Source organism: Amia ocellicauda, chromosome 3, assembly GCF_036373705.1.
Source record: "Amia ocellicauda isolate fAmiCal2 chromosome 3, fAmiCal2.hap1, whole genome shotgun sequence".
NCBI classification, from domain to species: domain Eukaryota; kingdom Metazoa; phylum Chordata; class Actinopteri; order Amiiformes; family Amiidae; genus Amia; species Amia ocellicauda.
The window spans coordinates 9,851,413-9,876,206 of NC_089852.1; the positions used below are offsets into that span (position 1 = coordinate 9,851,413).

The 24,794-nt window shown below is 35.5% G+C and overlaps 1 protein-coding gene across 2 annotated transcripts in view; it reads left to right on the forward strand.

Annotated features, from left to right (window-relative positions):
* cntn4 (contactin 4) overlaps nt 1-24,794 on the forward strand; it is a 160,836-nt gene that overhangs the window by 98,562 nt on the left and 37,480 nt on the right. For both annotated transcript variants that reach the window (XM_066698080.1, XM_066698079.1), the window contains exons 7-11: nt 879-981; nt 1,409-1,593; nt 8,152-8,291; nt 11,685-11,814; nt 12,923-13,073. In XM_066698080.1, the coding sequence (XP_066554177.1) occupies nt 879-981; nt 1,409-1,593; nt 8,152-8,291; nt 11,685-11,814; nt 12,923-13,073 (709 nt within the window). The remainder of the gene's footprint in view (nt 1-878; nt 982-1,408; nt 1,594-8,151; nt 8,292-11,684; nt 11,815-12,922; nt 13,074-24,794) is intronic.

The window sequence follows — 24,794 nt, forward strand, 5'->3', positions numbered from 1 at the left end:
GTATCAGACAATGGAGATAACAATCTGAATTAGCTCTCCACAGTCACATAACTATCGAGATAAAAAATGTGGCTTGCAAAAATAGAGGGGAAAAGAAGGAAGATTGTTTTCCTTATCTAAAACTGAATCAGAGCAGAGGAACCCTGAAAGGTTATGTACAAGGAACTAGAAAAAGAGGCCACCCACTAATAATGTTTTAAAGACTTATAACATAAATGTTGCCACAGCCTTTCGTAACTCTGTTCAATCAATAGGAGTAGTAAACAATATTATTAAGCTGAGCACATTTCTGAACAACATTGCTTCTAATGAAAGATGCCAATAATTTAGTCTTGGACTGAAAATAGATGTGTGTGTGTGTGTGTGTGTGTGTGTGTGTGTGTGTGTGTGTTAGACAACATAAAAACATGTTCACAAGGGGGTATGATCAAATAAGCTCAACCAAGATTGTTGCTGATTCCCAGCCATTCACAATGGACACAATTAGAACAAGTATTGTTCAGTAAACCAATTCTAACAAATGTAAGATGAGTAACAGCAAAGCTGTCTCATTTGAGACAGGGTATTAAGTAAAGCTGTTAATGACAGACAGGAGTATCTTACCAAAGCGGAAGCACAATGCAGAACGGAGCATATGTATAGAGGATGTTTTCTGTATTCCACAGAAAATCAAAAATCAAATGTTTATTCCAGGTTTCATATTGGAGCAAAGTACTGCTACTACTGAACAATTGTTTTTTTCTTGGTTTAAATCTTTTTTTTTTTTTTTTTTACTGAATTACCATTTTCTTGTGAAGACAGTATCAGTTGTGAGTATCCCTAGATATGAATTATAATAATAATACATACACTTGCTTTCTGCATTGTGAATGCAACAGGAGTGATGGGGGAATATGAACCAAAGATAGAAGTTCAGTTTCCAGAGATTGTTCCTGCTGCCAAAGGATCAACAGTAAAATTGGAGTGTTTTGCCCTGGGAAAGTAAGTACATGATTTGTATTATTTGTTGTCTAACAGATCTAACAGTGTTGAAATACTCAATTGTATATAAATAGATGTTATGACATTTCTGACCTGAAGATGTTTGTCAAAATTGAATAATTTAGTAGATTTTTTATAATTTTTTCACTCCAAAAGTTTCTATATAGTAAAGGTAAAAGTGTCCCTGTAATTCAGGTGAAACATGTTGATAACATAAACATAACATAACAAATAACGTCAACAAAATCAAAATTGTGGATGAAGCAGCTCCTCTGACCATATTTTTTTTTAAACAAGAACACTTCACTTTACATTAAGACAATAATTAATATGTAGGTAGTGGAGTAATTTATAAAGTAGTTCCAAAATGTTTAGTTCTTCACTGCATAATTGCTTAATTGTTATTTTGTTTGTTTGTCTACATCAGTCCAGTTCCGGCTATAAGCTGGAGGAGAGCTGATGGTCTCCCTTTTTCAAGAACTGTGGAATTAAATAAATCCAGTGGACTTCTTGAAATCCCATATTTTCAGCAAGAGGATGCCGGTTTATATGAATGTGTTGCAGAGAATACTAGAGGGAAGAATGTTGCGAAAGGGAGACTGACTTTCTATGGTAAAGTTATTTTTCCCCTGAAAAAAAAAAATATCTGTGTGTCTATGCTTGTGTGTGTATGTGCTGAAGATTTAAAAAAAATGACTGGTGCACCAAATAAATACTTAAAAAAATAGCATTTGTTTAATATGAAGTCAAGCACAATATCAAGCAATTTTTAGAATAATAATAATCAATCAATTCTCAATTAAAACAAAAGGTTATAACCACAAATTTAAATGAAAAATAAGGCTTGTCCACTTCTGGACTCCTAATATTTTGATTCACTTTAAATTGAAAGTGATGAATACTGGGATATGTGCTTGTATGTGTGCTTTGCTATTGTATACCAGATGGCACACTGATTGATACTTCACAGGGCCAACTTGACCTTGGATTATAGCATTGAGGTGTTCCAAAGTACCATTACGTAAGTCATGAAAATAATTTGTAACATAACAGCTGGATGACATCTGGATGATAAGAAAATAATATGATTTTAATAAGTTGAATTCACTGTAGCATTGCCTTTGTATACTGCACAAGCAAGGCCAAATGTTAAAGTGAGAACTGAAGCCAAACTGACAGTGATCTATAAATTGTTTTGTGTTTAACACATAAATGTCAGGACTTGACACTGCAAAAAAGCTATGACCTTTCAAACGAAGAAGAGTAGTTCCTTAAAATAAAAAAAGGTATTTGTTCTTGTTATTCTTTTGTTTTGCTTTGTTGTTGTGATGCAAAACCCTGAAGAAAGCTAATGAGGCCTGACACTCCCCTAACATAAAACTTTCTAGATATTTACTTAAATCCTTCACAAAATAGGTGATCCTTTGTATACTTCCTTTGTATATTATTAAATAACTATGATTTTCAGCTATTCTTCGTAATTTTAATCCTCATTATTATTATTATTATTATTATTATTATTATTATTATTATTATTATTATTATTATTATTATTATTTATTTCTTAGCAGAAGCACTTATCCAGGGTGACTTTACACAATAATTTAAATCATTCCAAAAGTAATAAGGTAATGCAATCAATACAAAATACAATTTAAGCATGACAAAAGTGAAGTAGCACAATCGATACAAAATACAATCCTAGTTCAATGAGGTAACAAGTGCAGATATAATACAGATAATTCCTAGGTTTGTGCTAAAGGGAAGGGGGCATATGAGAAGTCACAATAAAACAATAGATGCTCCAACAATACATGCATATGCAGGAGCACAAGGCAGCATACAATACATAAAGTGCATATTAACATGAGTGCTGAACAACTACAGTAGAAAAGACTGCTATATTACAGGTACAATCTGAACGGATGTGTCTTGAGTGATCGCCAGAAGGTGGTCAGGGACTGTGCGGTCCTGACCTCAGTGAGAAGGTCATTCAACCCCTTAGGGGCGAGGGATGAAAAGGAACGGGCTCTAGAGCAAGGGGAGCAGAGAGGGGATCAAGTTAGTCTTCTGGCACAGGAGGACAGAGAGGTCTGGAGGGAGTGTAAGGAGAGATGAGAGTCTTAAGGGTAGCTAGGTTTAATTAAAAATGCAATTGATTAAAATATATCTAAAAATTTATATCAAATTATTCTACTGACATTTTCAATAATTCATATTTAAAATATTGCAAGCATAGAAATCACAGTAGAGCTGAAGGTTTGTGTTTTGGGTTCAGTCAATATGGCAGTATGTTGGCATTAGGGAAAAATAATGTCACTTTTAGAAATCTGTTGTATTTTGTACTGTATTTACGTGAAACGGGGAACATTATATTTCTTATTTCTGCTTTATAACAAAATAAGTAATAGATTAAACATATTATCATATGATATAACTGTATAAACATAATATAATATTATTTTAACACTCATAAACAAGTTGGTTGATGAAAGAGATTTCATTTAAATTCGTTCTAACAATCTGTTTGTTTAGTTTCATAAATCTAGTGCCATTGTGGTTTGTGCTCATCCCAAATTAAAAATAAATTCCATCTTATTCCATTGCTGGCACTATGCCATAATCATTTCCCCAATTATCCTGATCATATATGTTTGTTTTTTGTTTTTCCAAAATTGACCACATACTCCATTTTAAGTCTTCAAATACTTTTGTTGACATTTGTATCCCTCCAATTTCATTCTCCAATCCTCCTTTCAATGGGTTTTCCCATATGCTCTAAATTACAGACTGTCAGTATCTGAATGTATAGCTAATTTTCTACTCTCACTTCTTTCCCTTTATTTATGTTTCTGTTTCAAAGCAGCTTGTGCCAGTAAATTATGCCCTCCAGCTAAAATCATATATACCTGCATGGTGGAGAAGGGAGTGTTCTTTGGCAAAACGTGCATTTTGCTCAACAATGCTCTGATTCTTTAGTGATAAAATCCGTAATTACATTTCTTAAAGACAGAAATATGTTGTGAATTACAGAACCAATGTTTGCATCATAGCTGACAACTGGAAAGATGAAAACGTTGCAGATGTTTTAATTATGTTCAGTTGCAAAAGTCATATTTTAGAGCCATCCCTTTCTGTAGCCTTTTTTTATGTTAAGCATTATTTCTTAAGAAAGAATCGAGATTGGTTCTGGATTTAATGGCCTTCATAAAAAGTGGCCACAGGGATATCTCTAAAGCTTTTTCAATTATTATTAAAATTAATGAATACATTAGAAACATAATGCAAATTCCAGTGATCACTTCATAGATGCAACACTGCAAAATAATATATAATACCTTTAACAAAAAAAAAGACTATCAATAACAATCTCATGTTATATTTTGGTGAAATGTTATTTTGTTTAGCATATCTTATTGTAACAAAGCATTTTATGTTGTACTTACATAGACACATTTATTATTAACTGAGTTTACACACCATGAAACCAAGTAAATTTATGATACCATATTGGGAAGAGAATAGATGGAAAAAGTTCTTCTAATGAAAACTGTATTACAGTCATATTTTATTACTAGATTGCCAACCAGTGTCTTTGTTTATGGGCTGGTTATATAGGTAGGTGGTGATAAAAGATAAATGTAATTAAGAATAACCTGGCACCTTCCTTTAGTGAGAACAGTGGAGCATTTTCAACAATGTATTTTGGTGACTCATATTGAACAGACAATAAATTAAACTGGAAATAATAAAATGAAAGAACTGTGCAAGACTTCACAGTAATACCACTCGGCCTGCGCTCAAAACTTAATGTCTCAGTCTACCATGGTTCCATTTTATTTAAAATGTTTTATTGCCTGTGCATTCAAGCTGAGTCTCCCTGATTTAAACACAAATTTACTACCATGAGAAGTTTGGTCATCTAGGAGTGCAATGGTTTATATATGTATACTGGGTTAGAAAACAGGCCTGAAATGACAATCACAATAAACAAACCTGCCTCTGACATGCTCTGAGGTTGCAAAATAATGAACATGACCATGTAATGGCTTTCTTATTAGATTACGCTAGACTTAGCATTAATGGGTGATGATAATGGAGTCACCTAATGGACTCTTTTTTTATCCTTATCTCTGTCTAAAGTCAATTGTGAGTCTTTTTTTTTTTTTTTATCAGCCTGATCTGGATTTCAGTTGAATAACAAAGGTATCCATTTTAAGTTTACATTCCAAAAACATAACATTTAGGCATAAGAAAGAAATAATAATAAATCACTCTAAATTTGAACCTTGACCTTAAGTATAGTGCTTGTTATGGATAAAGGGAAAAACCCGGACACCAGTGCATTTTTGGGGCAATTACAGAGATATCCAGTTGGCTGTAAATTAATGTGATATAGGATTGGCCTTCACCTCTAAGAGAACATAAATCATGGAAGGAAAACAGTGTTTTGTGGATTGGGTTTTTATTCTGAATCCCATTCGATCTATATTTGTGTTGTATTTGCTCAAACTTATTTCATTGGGGTTATTTCGCAAAATAATCATTTACGAGAGACGGACATGAATTTCGCTGATAGCAATCAATTCCCAAAGCAACATTTAATTAAACTATAATTTACTTTAATGAGGTTACGGTGTTTGTGATATATCACTAAAGAGACATTCAATTCGTACATGATGGTGCTGAAGTAAATAAGAAAGTGATAAAACAGTTTAAAACTGTTACATGTTTTCTGGATTGTTGCAAGATAAGTCGAATCTGCATTAAACAAAGTATCTAAGCCTCTTTGATGCAATTAGTAAAAGATACACTTTAATATTAGCAAAACTATTTCTAATGATTTTGTTTCAGAAAGAAAAATCAGATGGGAAATAAATATTGACAAAGCCCCTTAAACAAGAACAAAAATTAAATAGGCGTAAAGATTTAAGGTATTTCAGCGTGGAGAGGAGAAGGCAAGGTTTCAATATATTTGATAATATTATAGGCCTACTTCTGTGTTGTAATGAAATTCAAAGGACTACATGATACTATTTGTATACATAAATTACCCTCATTTTAAATACTTGCCTAATGTTTTTGTTTGTTTGTTTCTTAGATTTTTTTATTTCAGTGTTTTTAAATTGACAGGTATCACTTGAAATTGGAAAGCAAACTACTATTAAATGAATGATAACATTCTCTCACTTTTCTTTACTTTCAATCAACACATTTGCCCCGGCAACGATAAACAGAAGGGGTCTTGTCACCTTCTATGTTATATAATTGCATTATCCAAACCATAATTTCTGCACTGCTGAAGTGAATGTATGTGTGTATGTACAGTGGGGGAAAAAAGTATTTGATCCCCTGCTGATTTTGTACGTTTGCCCACTGACAAAGAAATGATCAGTCTATAATTTTAATGGTAGGTGTATTTTAACAGTGAGAGACAGAATAACAACAAAAAAATCAAGAAAAACTTTATAAATTGATTTGCATGTTAATGAGGGAAATAAGTATTTGATCCCCTATCAATCGGCAAGATTTCTGGCTCCCAGGTGTCTTTTATACAGGTAACGAGCTGAGATTAGGAGCACTCTCTTAAAGGGAGTGCTCCTAATCTCAGCTCGTTACCTGTATAAAAGACACCTGTCCACAGAAGCAATCAATCAATCAGATTCCAAACTCTCCACCATGGCCAAGACCAAAGAGCTGTCCAAGGATGTCAGGGACAAGATTGTAGACCTACACAAGGCTGGAATGGGCTACAAGACCATCGCCAAGCAGCTTGGTGAGAAGGTGACAACAGTTGGTGCGATTATTCGCAAATGGAAGAAACACAAAATAACTGTCAGTCTCCCTCGGTCTGGGGCTCCATGCAAGATCTCACCTGGTGGAGTTTCAATGATCATGAGAATGGTGAGGAATCAGCCCAGAACTACACGGGAGGATCTTGTTAATGATCTCAAGGCAGCTGGGACCATAGTCACCAAGAAAACAATTGGTAACACACTACGCCGTGAAGGACTGAAATCCTGCAGCGCCCGCAAGGTCCCCCTGCTCAAGGAAGCACATGTACAGGCCCGTCTGAAGTTTGCCAATGAACATCTGAATGATTCAGAGGAGAACTGGGTGAAAGTGTTGTGGTCAGATGAGACCAAAATCAAGCTCTTTGGCATCAACTCAACTCTCCGTGTTTGGAGGAGGAGGAATGCTGCCTATGACCCCAAGAACACCATCCCCCCCGTCAAACATGGAGGTGGAAACATTATGCTTTGGGGGTGTTTTTCTGCTAAGGGGACAGGACAACTGCACCGCATCAAAGGGACGATGGACGGGGCCATGTACCGTCAAATCTTGGGTGAGAACCTCCTTCCCTCAGACAGGGCATTGATAATGGGTCGTGGATGGGTATTCCAGCATGACAATGACCCAAAACACACAGCCAAGGCAACAAAGGAGTGGCTCATGAAGAAGCACATTAAGGTCCTGGAGTGGCCTAGCCAGTCTCCAGACCTTAATCCCATTGAAAATCTGTGGAGGGAGCTGAAGGTTCGAGTTGCCAAACGTCAGCCTCGAAACCTTAATGACTTGGAGAGGATCTGCAAAGAGGAGTGGGACAAAATCCCTCCTGAGATGTGTGCAAACCTGGTGGCCAACTACAAGAAACGTCTGACCTCTGTGATTGCCAACAAGGGTTTTGCCACCAAGTACTAAGTCGAAGGGGTCAAATACTTATTTCCCTCATTAACATCCAAATCAATTTATAACTTTTTTGAAATACGTTTTTCTGGATTTTTTTGTTGTTATTCTGTCTCTCACTGTTAAAATACACCTACCATTAAAATTATAGACTGATCATTTCTTTGTCAGTGGGCAAACGTACAAAATCAGCAGGGGATCAAATACTTTTTTCCCTCACTGTATGTATTTATTTATTAACATAAGAGTAGAGAGTGAGACATTAATTAAGTAATGTAATTGTTTGACCCCACCAAAACCAAGTTCAAAGACTATTCAAATGACATATGAAACCTCAAGAGGCTCTAGATTCAGGATATGACCAACCTTCTCACGCCATATAGACACAACTGGATGCAAGTTAAGATGGTGAAGAACCAAGAGGCAATGTGTGAGGAGATTTTGTATTATTAATATTGATTATCTGTATGTATAATATTACAGCCCCTCCTCACCTGATTGAAAAACTTCAGGATGTCCATAAAACCATAGATGATAACTTGGTCTGGGAATGTAAAGCAAGTGGAAAACCAAAGCCCTCCTACAGATGGCTGAAGAATGGAGAGCCCCTGGAACCATTAGAGGTTAGAAAGCCCTTATTGATCTCATTGCAGGAAAATGACAAGCTTCTTTTTTCTTTATTTTTTTCTTTTTTCTTTTACTGAGACAATTGTTCCCTTCACCTTACATTACAACTGAAAAAAATGGCACACATGGTGGTGTGAAAACTCGCTTCATTGATTGTGAGATTTCTAATTTGTTGTGCGTATGAAATTATCTGATCTTAGCTGATTATCTGATGCAATATGCAGCACTTGCCTTTATTTGGGGTTCAATTACCGGCACCGACTGTCGGTTCCCTCCAGCCTTACAATACTGCTTTCGTTCATACTCTAAATTAGTCTCTACACACAGTTTTTATGATTGTAATTTTGAGACATAAAAATAAGTTAACTTAGATTATTCTGTTTCCCATCACCATATCTTAGATGTCCTTAGAGGATTAAACTTGTCTCTTGTGCATGCCCGACTTTGTTTGTTAAAGAAAGAGACGTGCTGAAAATTATATGCCAGACTTAAGATATTATAAAGTAAGATATTCAAAGTAATCTTACTTCATTATAAATATAAATCTTACTTTAAATCTTGCTTCTAAAGTATGATATGCTTCTAAATATGTAAAATGTTAGCTAGTGTATTGTTTAAGGTTTTGACTGTTTGTTTGTGTTTTTTATGCATGTAATTGGGGGTGAAATAAGGACTATAATTAATGCACGCATAAGAAAAACTCCACCCAAAAAAGTACTTCAACTTGAAATATGTACTGGTAACAAACTGTTGATCTAGGGTAGGGAAATACAATCCGTCACTGAACACTTATTTATTTATTTTTAATTTAAATGTTTAAATGGTCAGTTATTTATATCATTTGTGGTTAACACAGAATGACAATCACTTTCTGAACTATCTGTCACTCTGTGTTCCCAAAATATAATAGTTTTCTAAATTTGATTTTGCAATGCTAAACCAAGTAGCTTCGAAATTGCATAAGTAAGAACTTTTACCAATACCCTTATGGAATCTAAATGTCAGTTAGGATGCCAGACTATTTGTGGGAGATTGATAATGCACATCTGGCAATCCTTGAGAGTAATAAATAAGACAATATGTTAATTCTCTCCATTATACAAAATAGTAACAAACCAAACAGAGAGAGGATATTGATCTATCTTTATATCATTATCTCAGAAAGAAATGAGGAGACAGATTTATTATAACTGGAGGCAAGCTTACAGACAGCATGCTTTGTTTAGCTCATACATATATATAACATGTGTAAAAGATTACGAAAGATTTTAATACCAGGCACACAATTAATTGCCCTTCCTCAATGTACAAGTAGAGAAGAATTGATAGATAAAAATAAGCTTCTTCCTAGTGACAGATATATCACTTATGCAACAGAGTTACAGAGAAGTAATTGGTGTTGGTTATGTAATCTATTCACAGTTGTACAGTAGTAGCAGATATTAATAAGCAGGGGTAAGGGTTCTTATTGTGTTTATTAAAATTGCAAAGATTAATAGATTGTCTTAAACAATATTTATAAAAACAAGGTTCCCTCCCCTTTCTTCCTAATTGAGCATTAAGGGCTAGGTTGTTGAACTTGAATTACGTTTGAATTACTACAGGAATGACAGAAACATCTCTGTAGGTGCTAACATTAATTAACTTTTCAAAACACTTAGATAAATTAATCAAAAGAGGTATTACAATTTCCAAAATGTCACCGTCAACTACTATAGCTTTTAATCAATTGGATAATAAAAGGTCACTGATGTAGGGAAACTAAAAACGGGGAGAGTGTGTCATTTGTTATTATTCAGTACAATAAATCAATACGACTCCTTTTCCTATTCTGCAGTCATTTGAATGGAATGGAATATTTGCCAGCCCGTCATTTTAAAATATCACTCGCATCAAAAGCTTTACAGGTGCCTGAAGGGAATAACCGGAACACCAGTAATATTTAATTCAGTTATATTTTCTTTGGCTTAATTAACCCATTTTAGTACAAGTTAATGGATGTGTTGTGTGACTTGTTTTATTTTTATAAATTTTTAAACAAAATCAACTGAAACTTGCTTGTAATGCTACCTAGGTTACCTATCTTTGGATTTTGAATGAACAGAACTTAGTCATACAAGACGGAATTGCCCACATCAGCTTAATTTAGCAGCAGAGATGCAGATGGTTTCCTCAAGACCATGAAAACTGCTGATATTAGTGGAATGTCATGGTTAATTAATGACAACCATAAAATAAATAATGGCTTCACACAGGTACTATTATGTGACACCATTTGTTTCCTTTTCTATAAGACTTATTTGGAATGTATAAAGTAATTCTGAAATTGCTCACCCAGAGTATAAGAAATGAAATTCAGACATAACCTGTTCAGACATTCATGCTGGATTACTATGCGATGTTTCATTGAGGACAGCTTTTCCTTTTATGTGACAGTGCCTTAATCCTTTAAGACTAGGAACAGAGTCATTCAAATGCCCCTCGGGAACTGCTTTCTAATGATGTTAAGGGTGAGCTTCAGATAGCAAAATTATGAAGGGCAAATGGAAAAGTGAACTCTGACCTATACACAGAGCAACTGAAATCTTCTTGATTGAACACTGGAATAGATTTCACTAATGCAGAAGGTGAGACCTGTGTCCATTACAAGATGAGAGATTTGTTTGTCAATTAAGATACCTTACATTTGTATGGTATTATCTTTTAAAAGTACAGATTTTTATGAATAGGGCAAAATGAGTGGGTTTCATTCAGAAAATAACAGATATATTAGTTTTACATTTGCACTAAAACTACACTATTTAGTTAAGCTATTAGAGATGACAGCTTTCCTTTTATTTTCCTCAGGGTTACTAATGCACCAAATCTCACTTTAATAAATTAATAAATAATGGGAGGGTGAATTGATAGTCCCATCCTAGTGGACTGTGGACCACATTAAAAGTAGCACACAATTTGGTACAAACTACAGTTTTCATTATAGTGACTGGAAAATGCATGGTGACTGCAATAGTCTCTCCTCCCTGAGCTGAACTTGTTCCCTGAGGACAGGTAGGAGATACATCAGCAAATTGGCAGTATCAGGAACTTGGCAGTGCGCCCAACTCTCCTGCATATCCCTGATGCTAGGTTATGCTCAACCCACAGTTTCTTAAACAGCAGAGCAGGGAAGCCATAGTGGCTAGAAAAATAAATAGGCCGGGGCTTTATTTCCAAGTCATAAATGCACACAGATTGATTAGGATCATTTTCCGCTACCCTGCCTATTTCCCTCATTAGCAGTGAATATCTGGAGGCCTCATAGTGGGATTTATGAAGCATGCTGCTATTGAAGATGATTATTTCAATATTCATATGCTGAAATGTAAAATTTTTCGTCTTTTTCCAAGGAAAGACTTCAGGTTGTGAATGGGGCCTTGACCATCACCGGCTTGACCCTCTCTGACTCGGGGATGTACCAGTGTGTTGCTGAGAATAAACACGGACAGATATATACCAATGCCGAATTAAGAGTAATAGGTAAGATCGGTGAGGTATATTTATTTGCACTTGAAATATATATATATACACACATGCACTCAGTACATAAGATGCTTTAGATAGTCAATTACAGTCTGTCTGTGCACTGGATGTGCTTTGTCACTCCCATTGTATGAGCTGTCAGTCTCATAGAAAAGTCACTAGATTAAACAGCAAAATCAAAGAACATTGACATCAATCTCTTTGTGTCATGGGCGAGCTCGTGCCACATATTTCATTTCATAAGAGAAAGGTTTATTGTGGATGTGGCCAATGGAGATCCTTCAACTCTATCAAGACAGCTGAGCTTTAATTAAGGGTGGCAGTGGAAAAAGGCAATTTTATTACTTGAAGTTTAATCTGATCTCTGGAAAAGTTGCAGTTCCATTTTTGCCATTTGAAAAGCCTTCAATTCCTCCACTGCACAGATTTTAATAGAAGAAAGGAAGTTCATTATAACGCAAAGACCAATGTCTCTATGACATTTTTTAATTATGATTTCTTAATGAATGCTTGCCTGTGTAACAAGCTCGGCAGTATAGGTCTTGTGTTTTTGTCCCACTGCAGTTATCCTCAAAGCCAGGAAATTTCAGTGTCACTACTGTGTATAGATTTATGGACGTGTAGTAAGGCAACATCTTGTTAAAAATAAAAAGGGGGGACAGAGAGAGGAAGCTGCGGAAGTGTTAATGATAAAATTCATGTGGGGGACAGAAATGAAAGGACATGACATTTTCACATTGTTTTGCAAAGCATAAAAGATGATAGTGGTAATTAAGGAATGCAGAGTTTGCTGTCTTGCCATTTCACCGGACAATCTGCAATTTGTAAGCCACACATTGAGAGACTGTTTACTAAATACAATACATTCAGGAATAGACAAGTTCTATCTATATAGATTTATAATTAAATAATTAATTGATGTTTGCAGAATTTCACATTTGATTTTGAGTGTTCATAGCCAGTTTTTCCTCTATAATATTTACAATTTCAATGTATTCAATAGTACTATAATTGCATACCAAATGTCAGGTCCTCTTACTCTGTGTGCACTGTGTATTGGCAGCTGTACTTACTTATTGTGTAACCTTGTTTTGCCCTTTGTCAGCAATAGCCCCTGATTTTTCACAAAATGTGTTGAAGATACAATCCCTGGTCAGGGAAGGAGGGAACGTTGTCATTGAGTGCAAGCCCAGAATGTCTCCCAGAGGAATGATCTTGTGGAGAAAAGGAAGCGAAGCACTGAGAGAAAATCAGAGGTATTTTATTTATTTGTGATTGCCTCTTATTATCATTGCTTTGGGCTACTGGTTATTCATTCAGCAATTTACCATAATTCTCATGATATCATATCATCAGCAAGTAGAGTTTGTTTATTGCTTTTTTTATGGATGTTTGGTATTATCCTATATCAAGAACTAGCATGAACTGATATATGCGGTTGCAGTACACAAACACTTTAATTGTTTTAACTGTGTGTGATCAAAAGTGTGTGTTCGTACATGACTGCGTGTGTGTGTGTGTATACAGTTAGGTCCTTATTATTTGGACAGTGACACAATTGTACTGTACTGCAGCGGTTTTGCCAATCAGAGAAATATCAAAAACATTAGGTGTGACCAAATCAACTATTTGAAGAAGAATTATTTCCCTGGTGAAGAAAAACCCCTTCACAACAGTTGGCCAGCTCAAGAGCACCCTCCAGGAGGTAGGCGTATCTGTGTCAAAGTCAACAATCAAGAGAAGACTTCACCAGAGTAAATACAGAGGGTTTACCACAAGATGTAAATAGAAAACAGCAAGACTAGATTAGAGTTTGCCAAAAAACATCTAAAGAACCCTGTACAGTTCTGGAACAACATCCTATGGACAGGTGAGACAAAGATCATCTTGTACCAGAATGATGGCAAGAGAATAGTATGGAGAAGGGAAGGAACTGCTCATGATCTGAAGCATACCACCTCATCTGTGAAGCATGTTATGGCATGGGCATGTATGGCTGCCAAGGGAACTGGTTCCCTTGTATTTATTGATGATGTGACGACCTCGCCCTCCAGTGCCTCAATATCTGCCAGGACAAGAAGTTTGGCTGTCCACCCCTGACATCGAGCTGAAGCTCCCCTCCAAGAAACAGCCCCCAGTACATCGGTCCATTCCGGATTCTGCGCCAAGTTAATCTGGTCACCTACCGCCTGCAGCTGCCCCCTCACTACCGGATTTCCCCCACTTTCCACGTCTCCCTCTTGAAACCGGTGGCGTCAGATACTTCTCCTGCTCAGCCTGCCTCTTCTCCTGCTCCTCCTCCTCTGCCCCTGGATCTGAACAGCGGTCCTGCCTACGCGGGGTGCTCCCTGCTCCACTCCCATCGCCTCCAGGGCCGCCTGCAGTACCTAGGGGACTGGGAGGGATACGGTCCAGAGGAGCGATCCTGGGATTCTGCCTCAGATGTGCTTGACCCTTCCCTTATCACGGACTTCCATTCCACACATCCCACAGCATCTGTTCCTCGGCTCCGTGGTCATCCCCACCGTGTCCAGTCTGGTTCGGCTGGGGCCATGTCATGACCTAATCGTACTTACACTGTTCACCACTAGAGGTCACCTTCTCCCTTCCTTATCAGACACTTCTCCCAGCTCCCTTCTGTCAATCAGCATTCCTGAATATCCCCACGCACTCCTGTTATAAACCCCTGCTCTCATTCGCTCTGCACCTCCCAAATCAGCTCCCTGCTCCTGATATAAACCCGTCATTGCAAAGTTATGTCAGTTTAATCACTACATCTCATTTCTCCCTGTGTCCCTGGATCTCCTGGATCCCTTGCTTGACTTCACAATCAAGACTTTGATCTTCCCCTGATTGCTTGTTTGCCTGATCGCCCGACCCTTGCCTGTGACAATGACCAGGTCTTTGCCTTGCCCTTGTTTGCCCTGCCCTGCTGGTATTCGACCCACGCCTGTCTGAACACCTCTACCACGCACCGCAACTGGGTCCCCCTGTTCCCGTGTCCCGCGGTGCATTACAGTAATACATATAGGTTATTTATACATAATATTTAGGGAATTATTATTTGCAGGTAATGTATTGTAATATTTTCTTCAAAGTACATATTTCACAATCACACAACTTATTTTGAGGATTTTAAGTATACCGCGGGTCATTTATATTTTGCCTGCATAATTAATTGAAATACACATTTGTGACACTAACAGTAAATTCAGAAAACTGAGACTGCGGGGCAACAGAACATCAGATGATCAAAAGCTCAGAATTTGTGTTCCACGGCACAGCTGGAGCATTCATCAAGCACTTTTCCCTTCCGATGGGGGACTTCTGGCAACAGCAATTGAGAGTCTTGCAGGGTATCTCCTCTGCTGTGCATAGACATATGTTCACAGTTCTGCTAATAGGTGCACGAATGCAAAATGAAAATGTGCACCAGGGGAGAAAATGCCAAACCTTCTTTCTTACTAAGAAGGCATGACAGATGGGTAGCGTGGCAGACCAACAGGGTAGGGCTTGCAAAGTTCACTCCATAGCCCCAAGAAGGATATAAACTATTACCAATGTCATTCCTGACACATGGCTAAACATGTAGTTTAAATGTGGGCATTGGAAAAGGATTTGTATTTATTATCATTGTGCAGATATTGGTGAAGAATGTTCTCTGTCTCCAAAAAAATTAAACGAAATGGACAGATGATTCCTATAGTACTTGATATATGTAAATATCAGTAAAAAGTAAAAATGTGACCTACTTTAACTAATTGTAAAATTGTGATGTTTTCTGTCTGGTCAGTAACCTATCAATATTAATTCACTTTTATGTTATTGCTGTTTTTAGTCTTGACTTAAATACATTTTAACTATAGTTGCAAGACAAAAGCAGTACAAATGTTATTTTTCACATATACTGAATATCTAAAGTAACATTTATACACAACAAAGGAGGCCTTGTGTTTTTCTTTTCAATGTGACTGTGTTATGTGACCTGATATGTGTGTAGGAGGAATGTAAATAACTGTACTGTGGCTCTAATCAATAATGATATCTACATAAATTACTCCTAACGGTCTAGGATTGCCAAGAAATGCAATACAAATATAGGAATAGTTTCTTCAAATGTTACCTTCACATCTTGTCTCCATATTGTGGTAACACACCTGAGCATGCTGGGACCTGATCCACAGGTTAAACACTGTTGGCTACAGTGCTGTGATTAGACGACTCTGATTTTGTACCTATCCTTCAGATGTAGAAAGCGCACAAGTCACTCAGCCATTTTTCAAGGCACAGAGACTATAGGCAGGATTAAATCAAAACTTTAACCCACCCACTAATAGAAAACTACAGAACTGTACTCAGTTGCGAGGTTCACTTTTTCTAATCATAAATGTAACCGCTATGATGTACAGGTTTGTAGTTTACTATTAGCGGGTGGGTCAAAGTTTTGATTTAATCCAGCCATATGTCATATATATTCAATCTGTATAGCACTCTGAGGCTACCTTGCGAAAGGCACTATACTAGATAATCATAGTTTTGAATTGATTAACTTAATATTTCTTAAACCTAAAAAGAAAATACACTGTTTCGTTGATGTTTCAGGATGAAACAATTATGGTGTATACCAAATCATTAACTTTTTTTCTGTAAAAAGAGCACTTTATTGGTAGACAGTGTCCCCTGCCATGTGTTTTTATACCCCCACCAGCCAGTCAGATATGCAAATGTTAGGCCAAAGCCAATACTCTATATAAAATAATTGTCAATAATTTATTGTATTGAGTCCTGAATGAAATATAGAAATTCTTGGTAGTAACGTAATGCTTTATCAAATACCTGTAACATGTTGTTTTACAAAGTATCTATGAATAATGAATCCCACGCATTCTTATAGATAGATTGCATATTATTTATTGATTTTACATCAGAAACTAATGTTAGTTGACTCAAATTGCAGGTTCTATTTGAAGAAAATAAATTGCCATTTAATTAACATTCTTAGATTAATTATCTTTTAATTGTGGGATTTGCCTTCAGGCCTGATATGTATTCAGGGGATATGGATGTTATCTGGTATCATTCACAGTTGATACATTTTTGTTTATTAAAATTTCATACTGTTATCTTTTCAGAAAACTGAGGAGTCTTTACCTCCTGTGCCTCCTTAAAAAACATTCTTTGCTCAGCTCAATTGTATTGTATTCCTCCAGACTAGATATTGTGTGTGGATTTGTGGCTTGGCAGAATATATGTATGCAAAAAAATCAACATTAATGATTATTGCTCATACACAAGTGCAAGAGGAGACCAAAATAAGTACATGAACAGGATGGGGAGAGCAGGCGATTAAGCTTGTTCTCATTAAAGATGGTAGGAATACAATTGGGTTGTTAAGCTTCTTTTTTTAAAGGCAGATGGCACCAATTCAAAAGTATATGGAGACCCAGGTGGGGAGGGAGTTAATGGAAAGCTTGGCCAAGGTCTGTTCTTCATTTCAATCCTCAGTGAAGATCTAGCATCTGATCAAGGTCAGGAGTAGCTACAACTTGGTGTTAATGGCCTTTTTTTTGTCACTGAGACTGGAGACACATAAGAGCACGTAGGTTAGAGGCCTGGGGATATGAGAGAGCCTCCAATTAAAATCAGACTGTGAATAGACTTCATGAGCTTGAATAATACAAACAGTAGTATTTCACTGTAGGCAGGTACTTTTCATGTGGGTAATCTTCACACCTTTTAATTGATCATATGCCTGTGATCATGAAAAAGATCAATGTCGGTGTGAGAAAACACATTTCAGTGTCTTTTATATATATATATATATATATATATATATATGTGTGTGTGTGTTTAAAAAAAGGAACTCATGCTTAATGTTTATTCACAGGCGCTCTGAAGTTTAGTCTGTAAAGGCTTTCTTCTAATCTAAGCATTTAAAGACAGATACTCCAGTAGTGCAAAACTACAGACCCCATGACATGTTTATAATGCTAAGAAAATTGGCACAAATGCATAGATAAAAAGCTGTAGCACACCGCCATCAGGTTGTATTAAATTAGATGAAATCCAAAAGGGAGAGCATCTGTTGAAGTACTGCATTTCGATATCAATAAGTGAAGCAATGCCAAATTTCTCTTTTTGAAACTGTAAGCTAACCTGTATCGTACAGAGTACTGTATATATATATATATATATATTTTTTTTCCTTTTCATTGATTTGATTTGCAGTAGTTTTACATTGTACAATGTTGTGCTGTTCAAAACTGGTCATTATTTAAACTAGCTTTACAAATTTTATAGTGGATCCTGAAAATATGTCTGGACACAACTATGGACGTGGAGTATGAGTATCACATTCAAGTCAACCGATTTAAAAAAATCTGTTCATGTATGCACATATATATCGCTGTGTAAAATCTACATCGTATGCTCCTTTATGTTCAGGTCATAAATAGTACAAGTTTCCTCTGGTTTAGCCTGCAGTTTATAAAAATGTCTGTGCTATTTATATACAGATATAAAAGAAGAACTTGTAGCAACAATCGCACAAGCCAATAAACATTAATTGGAAAGAATATACAGAGTTTCACAGGTCTGAAATCTTGCAGATTGCACGACCACAAATTATTGGGTCATTAATCAAAATGTAAAGGTTTGGACAGTGAGAGTGGGACATTGAATTACATGCTAATTTCTCAACATAATCAACGTGTCGAAAGAGTGGTTAATCCATCTTGGACTTGAAGACTTCTAAAGCATCACTTCTTTATTGTAAAGTGCAGAAGCCATGCACCTATTCAATTGCATCACTTGAGGATTAGCTATAATCACAGAGCTCGTATATAGAATCGAGGGGATCCTGTGAAACTCACAGCGTTTACAATTAATTGCATGTTACTGTTTTTCTGGTCGTTTTTTTGAGAGACCAGAGCTATTGTCACCAGCTGTGTAATTCATCTTCATAGCAGGGACATTTTCAGTCGAGAGCACAGTGAAGGGGATGTCTTATCTTACAGAGACAATGCCTTGGGGCTCCTGTTTAGATGACATCAGCTGGAACAAATAAGCTGAGAATGCAATTTAGTATTTCAGAACAAATCTCACTGATGACTCTGTAAGTGCTTTGTGTCAGCAGCTGATCAATGTATGAAACATTGTATTTTAATATGTCACCCAATGAAAATGTGGTTGTCTCTGATTGCTGCCACTAAACCTATGGAGGAACAATATCTTCTTTTTTTTTTTTCCCCTAATTTAACCCTTTGTGTTTGTGTCTAGCTCCTGAACATTATTCAAACCATTATTCAGGTGTTGTTTTCATTGCTGTCAATAAATGCATGCAGTGAAACTTCATATTCCTTGTTTAGTCATCTGTAACTTCACCATTTTGCAAGGACTCATTTTACTAACCTACCATCAATACCTGTGATTTTAATTTGAGGCACAAGGGTCAAACTCTTGATTTTCCCCAATTAAGCTTCAATTTCACTACTGCCTGTTTCCCTTGTCCTTGCATAGTACCGTTGGAATTTAAAGTAAATTACACCCTATAAGGGGTCACATGTTTGATATGCCTTATGTATTCAAACATGTTTTGTTTTATTTTGTTTTCTTATAAATGTGTATGCCTCTCATTGAAGGTAAATGAGAAGTTGCATAAACTGCTATATGGCTGCCCTACATCTTCCCAAAAAAGGAGATAATACGTAAGGCCAGACCCCCTGGCATGAGGTCATAAGACGTAATTAGTACCCTTGTCACACACAGCAGTTTTAGAGATAAGACAAGGACAACAAGAGAATATGGGTAGAAACCTCTACCTGCTGAGCATGTCAGGGAATTACTCATCTAGTAAAGAAGAGGCTCGTACAAACCCAAGTTAAAATATTTGTTTTTGTTCATCCATTAATGAAGAAAACCATAATAAACATCCATAACAAAATCTTATAATATGTAAGCAATATATTCTTCAGATATGTAAGTGTCAAATATCTTTCCAATGCATTGCTTTCTCTATGAACAGCTTGTTATATTCATATGGATAGAGGTATCATATATAAATATTGGCAGATGGGAATGATGTAACTAATTTGTTTTCCTTTGTTTTGACATAGTGGACTAACAACTCAGGGGAAATTATGTGTTTACACAGTATATGAATATTGTGATATCAGGAGACATCCAAACCAGCACTAAGTAAAAAAACATTCAGAAAATTTGTCTAAACTTATTACATTGACCTTTGGAAAATTGTGCCTTAAGTTGTGACAGCAAGATTATGTTTGTTTTATTTTTGTAAAGCAATGTCTTCCTTATATTTTCTCTCTTAAGTGCACCTGCCACTGAGTATTAATTTGATTGGGACATAATATTGTCTGTCTTTGTTCTCTTTTTAGACTGACCTAAAACCTCTATACCTGTCAGGTCGGTACCATGCCTTGATATAGATTTTCATAATAATACACAGATGCATTTATACATACGCAAGTGTTGTAAAACGTCATTGTCTAATGTCATACTTACCTGAGCAAAACCAAATAAATAAGCACATTTTGCTTTCAAAGAAAACGTCAGCTAAATATAGATTGTCTACCTTCGGGAGCGTAGCAGGAATGCTATTTGATTATAAGAGTAATACAGAGGTTAAATGTATGAAGGTAGAGTTCCAGGGGTCTTCCATTTCTGTCCTAAAGCCTGAAGTGAAGGGAACAATCATCTATTTCAAAAGAGATTAGTATACATCTCTTTATGTGAAAAAACGTACAGTGACAATGTGGTGAAGAATGTTAGATCTGATATGCCTGTGTAAAATCTTTCTTTTTTTTGCTGACATTCCACTTGAACTTACTGTAAAAATATCAGTGAAGTCAATCACCAGTTAAATGTGCCACATTAAGCACTGAAGCTTAAACCCTGAGAAAAAATATATATAACCCTTTTCCATAGTTGTCGTGGTATTCTATAGAGCTGCCTGCATATGACACATTTCACTTGTCTGGCTGCTATAGCTCACCAGGATTAAACCATAATTTAAGAATGCATACTGCCACAATTAAAATGTATACCAGACATTTATTGAACTGGTATCTGTTTTGTTCTATGACAGTGAATGTTGAATTGTGTATTTTGTGGCCCTGTGCTGGTGGAGAAAATGATAATGATTGAAATAAAGAAAACAATACCAGATTAAGTTCAAGATATATCTAATTTATGGGCAGAATCTCTTTCTAGAAATAAAGCATTGGTTTCCATATTGCTGTGTTTTCCTTGAAGTTGTGTTAATGTACAGGATTAATTATGATTTTTGTTAATTATGCTATTGTCCAATTAAAACTATAATACAGGAACTGAACGAGACAAGGCAACAAACATTAAATGAAATTGTATACAATATCTAGCAACAGTTAACTTTGGAGGTATATGAAAAGATATTACTTTAAACTAGTGTCGGCAATGTAGGACAGTTGTGGTTACCCATCAGATGCTCAGCATTTTAGTAATTAAACTGCTATAGAATCCTTTCATGAAGATCTGCACAAAATGCAATTAGACACGCACTGAGATTTTTACTGCATTTTTATGTTTCATTTTATGCTTTCTACTGAAAGCTGGCTGTGTCAGCAAAAGTACCATTTCTTGGTTTTACACCTGTGATAACTTCATTAAGATAATATCGAAGCATTTACTTTTCTAGAATATGAGTTTGTGATGCTATAAACAAGGAAACCAAGTATATTGTTGTGTACTGCCTGCATTCCAATTTATTTTAATTTACTTAATTTTTAACCAATATTAAAACAATATGTGTCTCCAGTTGATTATAGTACACACAACACAGGGGTATATCATATTAGGTTTTTGTGATAATAATGCGTCTCAAATTATACTGATACAATGAAAATAAATATTGTAACCCTAAATCCAAAAACATACATTATTATTATTAGTATTAATAATGATAATATTTACCTGTATAGTATTTAGTGTGGTTATTATAATATAGCAAAGTATGCAATAGCTTTATAGGTGTGTGCAAGTGCATTCACAAATCAGAATTCAGCATTTTTATTTTTAAATCATTAGCACATCCATTTGTTGTTACAGATTGTTAACCATGAATGGGGTAATGACACTTTATATTATATTACATTATAATTTTTAACATTGTTTAGACTGTTCATATGCTCTTGTTTGGGAATATGTTTCAGATATACTAACAAAATTATTAATATTTTGAAAGAGTCTAATACACTCTGATCCTGTGTTCAATGAGGCAATATGCTACCTTTCTTATTAATAGGTCTTCATTTATCATGTTTTAAATGTCAGCTTTAATTTTGTACATGAGATCACTAATTTTCCCATTTTACCTTAATTGAACATCTGCTTATAATGTGCAATGCCATGAAAAAGCACCACATAAAAAATGGTTGCCTCCCAAAAGTTAATTTCACCTCAACATTAATTTAGGGCCTACATTTATTTTGTGTAGACCTTTACTCCTGAGTAAAACCTTTTTCAACTGCTTATGAACAACAACAACTACTACTACTACTACTACTACTACTACTACTACTACTACTACTAATAGTAATAATAATAATAATAATAATAATAATAATAATAATAAAACAATTCAAGGAGAAACACTTTGTACTGTGATTTAAGAACTGTTTAATGAACATTTACCATCTACATCTAAATGTTACCATAGCTTTCACTTTTCTATCATTATTTTACACGTTCTACAAAATATAAATGGATTGATTTACATTTAGCTTAAAATATTTATTCCATGTACTGGGTGTTCGTGTTTTCAGACCTTTTCCTTCATTTTATTTTCATGAATATCAGAATAATATTTTATTCAGAGGAGGCCTTGCAGGAGAGTAGTGGAGGCCTTGCAGTAGAATATTACAAAATTAGACCCCTGTAAGTGAAAACCCAAACTAAGGCCAAAAGATCAAAATTGTGCTACCAAAATCAATCACAGGCAATCGCCAAGTGTGAAAATACATTCCCATCTGAGATACACCGAAACATTTTTTGTTCTTTCATTCTGTTTTGAATTTACAGTGACCTAATGCCTTTCTAGAAAATGGACATTAAAACTGTCACACCAAGATTGATTAGACTTTTTGTCCTGCAATAAATAAGTAATGATTTCAATCAAATATGATTGATTGTTTGCAAACCTAAAGATATGCCATTATAGATTGAATTAATAATGTGATTCAGCTTACAAAGAAACGTATTAAAGGCAAAAAGTTCTCAAGACAGATTTTCGGTGGTAGCATTTTTTGAGATTTCTTGATTTCTATTTGAAAAAAATATTTAAAAAGATATATACAGCTCAACAGTTTCCTGATGGGCCTAATGGATAACTGTTCTTTGTGATGGTTCTTATGTTCTTACAGAGATCATAGAAAGTAAAGACATAAATTGAAATTCTGACTAATATATGAAGCCCTATATATAATAAAACCGTTAATACTGTGTATTGTGTGTAAAACATTTAAAAAACAGGGCCAGAGATTCTTTCCAGTTATCAAAAGTATTATAGCAGTAGTTGTTTATGATTTTTTGTATTATTATTTATTAGTTTCTTGTTTGTTTGTGTATTTATTATTAATAATAATAAATTGCATTTTGAATAAGATCTATGAATGGAATACCCAAGCCAGCCTTTTATATTGGTATAGTTTAAACACTTGTTGTCATAACCTCCTTCTAACCTCTGTCTTAGCAAAAGAAAAGGAAAAAATTGTGAAGCAAACTGCTGGTGAAAGCCTTTGCAACAGCCTTAACATAAATAAATCTTAACCCTAAGCAATAGTGAACTTAAAGATGTTTGTTAAGATTAGGACGGAATCTTTTACTGTTCCACATCCCGTGTTCTTCTCCTTGGGATTATTTTTATCTCCAAGACTGCTGCTGATATCATTTTTCAAAGTGAGAATCCGCTAGCACAGCATGAGTAATCCATCTTGGTTCCTCAGACAATGTCTCTTGAACACGTGTCTGCTCTTTATTCCTTGAAGGATACCTCAGAGCAAGAGTTTAAGATGAATATCAGCTGGAAGAAATAAACTGAGAGTGCAATTTGTGATTAAAGGAAACCCATACTGATACATCCATAAGCCTTTTGTGTTCATTGCTGATAAACGTTTTCTCTTCCACGTTTAATTATAAACACAATCTAGCCTGAGATACAGCAGGGAATTTGCTATTAAATCCAAATGTGGACGGTGGAGTTTGTTTAAAATATGTACTTAATAAGCAGTTACTATACTGCAACATATAATTGAAGAATCACTTGAAGTGTTTACTCGAGAGGATTGAAAAGACAGCCCTGAAGTTGTGAATATAATTTTTTTGTCTTCCATTCCACCATGATTATTGCTAACAATTCAAATCAAAACCATTACGGGTCGGTTTCTACCATGTCAAGAGGAAAACTTTTTGAAGTGGCTGCATGGATGTATATTTGCTGTTCTTATTAAGTGAAACACAAATGGTATCTACAAAAGACACTTCAAACCTCTATCAGAGGAAATGTCATCACGGTTTCTCCAAAATACGTAAGCACAGGGAGAAGATGTTACATTGCGCTAAATACAAAGCTCATTTTCTCTCTGTTATGTACAGGTCAAGTAACAATGCTAGTAGAAAAAAATAGAGAATAACACAGCAATCATTAAATTGTACCAGTAGCAAGTGCAAATAATAATAATGTAATTATGTAACATTTAAATACATTTAAATTCTGTAATGCTCAAAATACAAAATGTTACTCCAGAGGCGCAACACCAAACAGTTCTGCTGTCAGAATAAAGTCAGTAATGCATGTTGTGCTCAAACAGGGAGATTTCATTTCCCACTTGCCACCACAATAAGTCGCTGTAAAGTTTGGCACATATTTGTATTGCATTTATTGTTCAAAGGAAAGATTAATATCTGTCTCATAGGGTAAATAC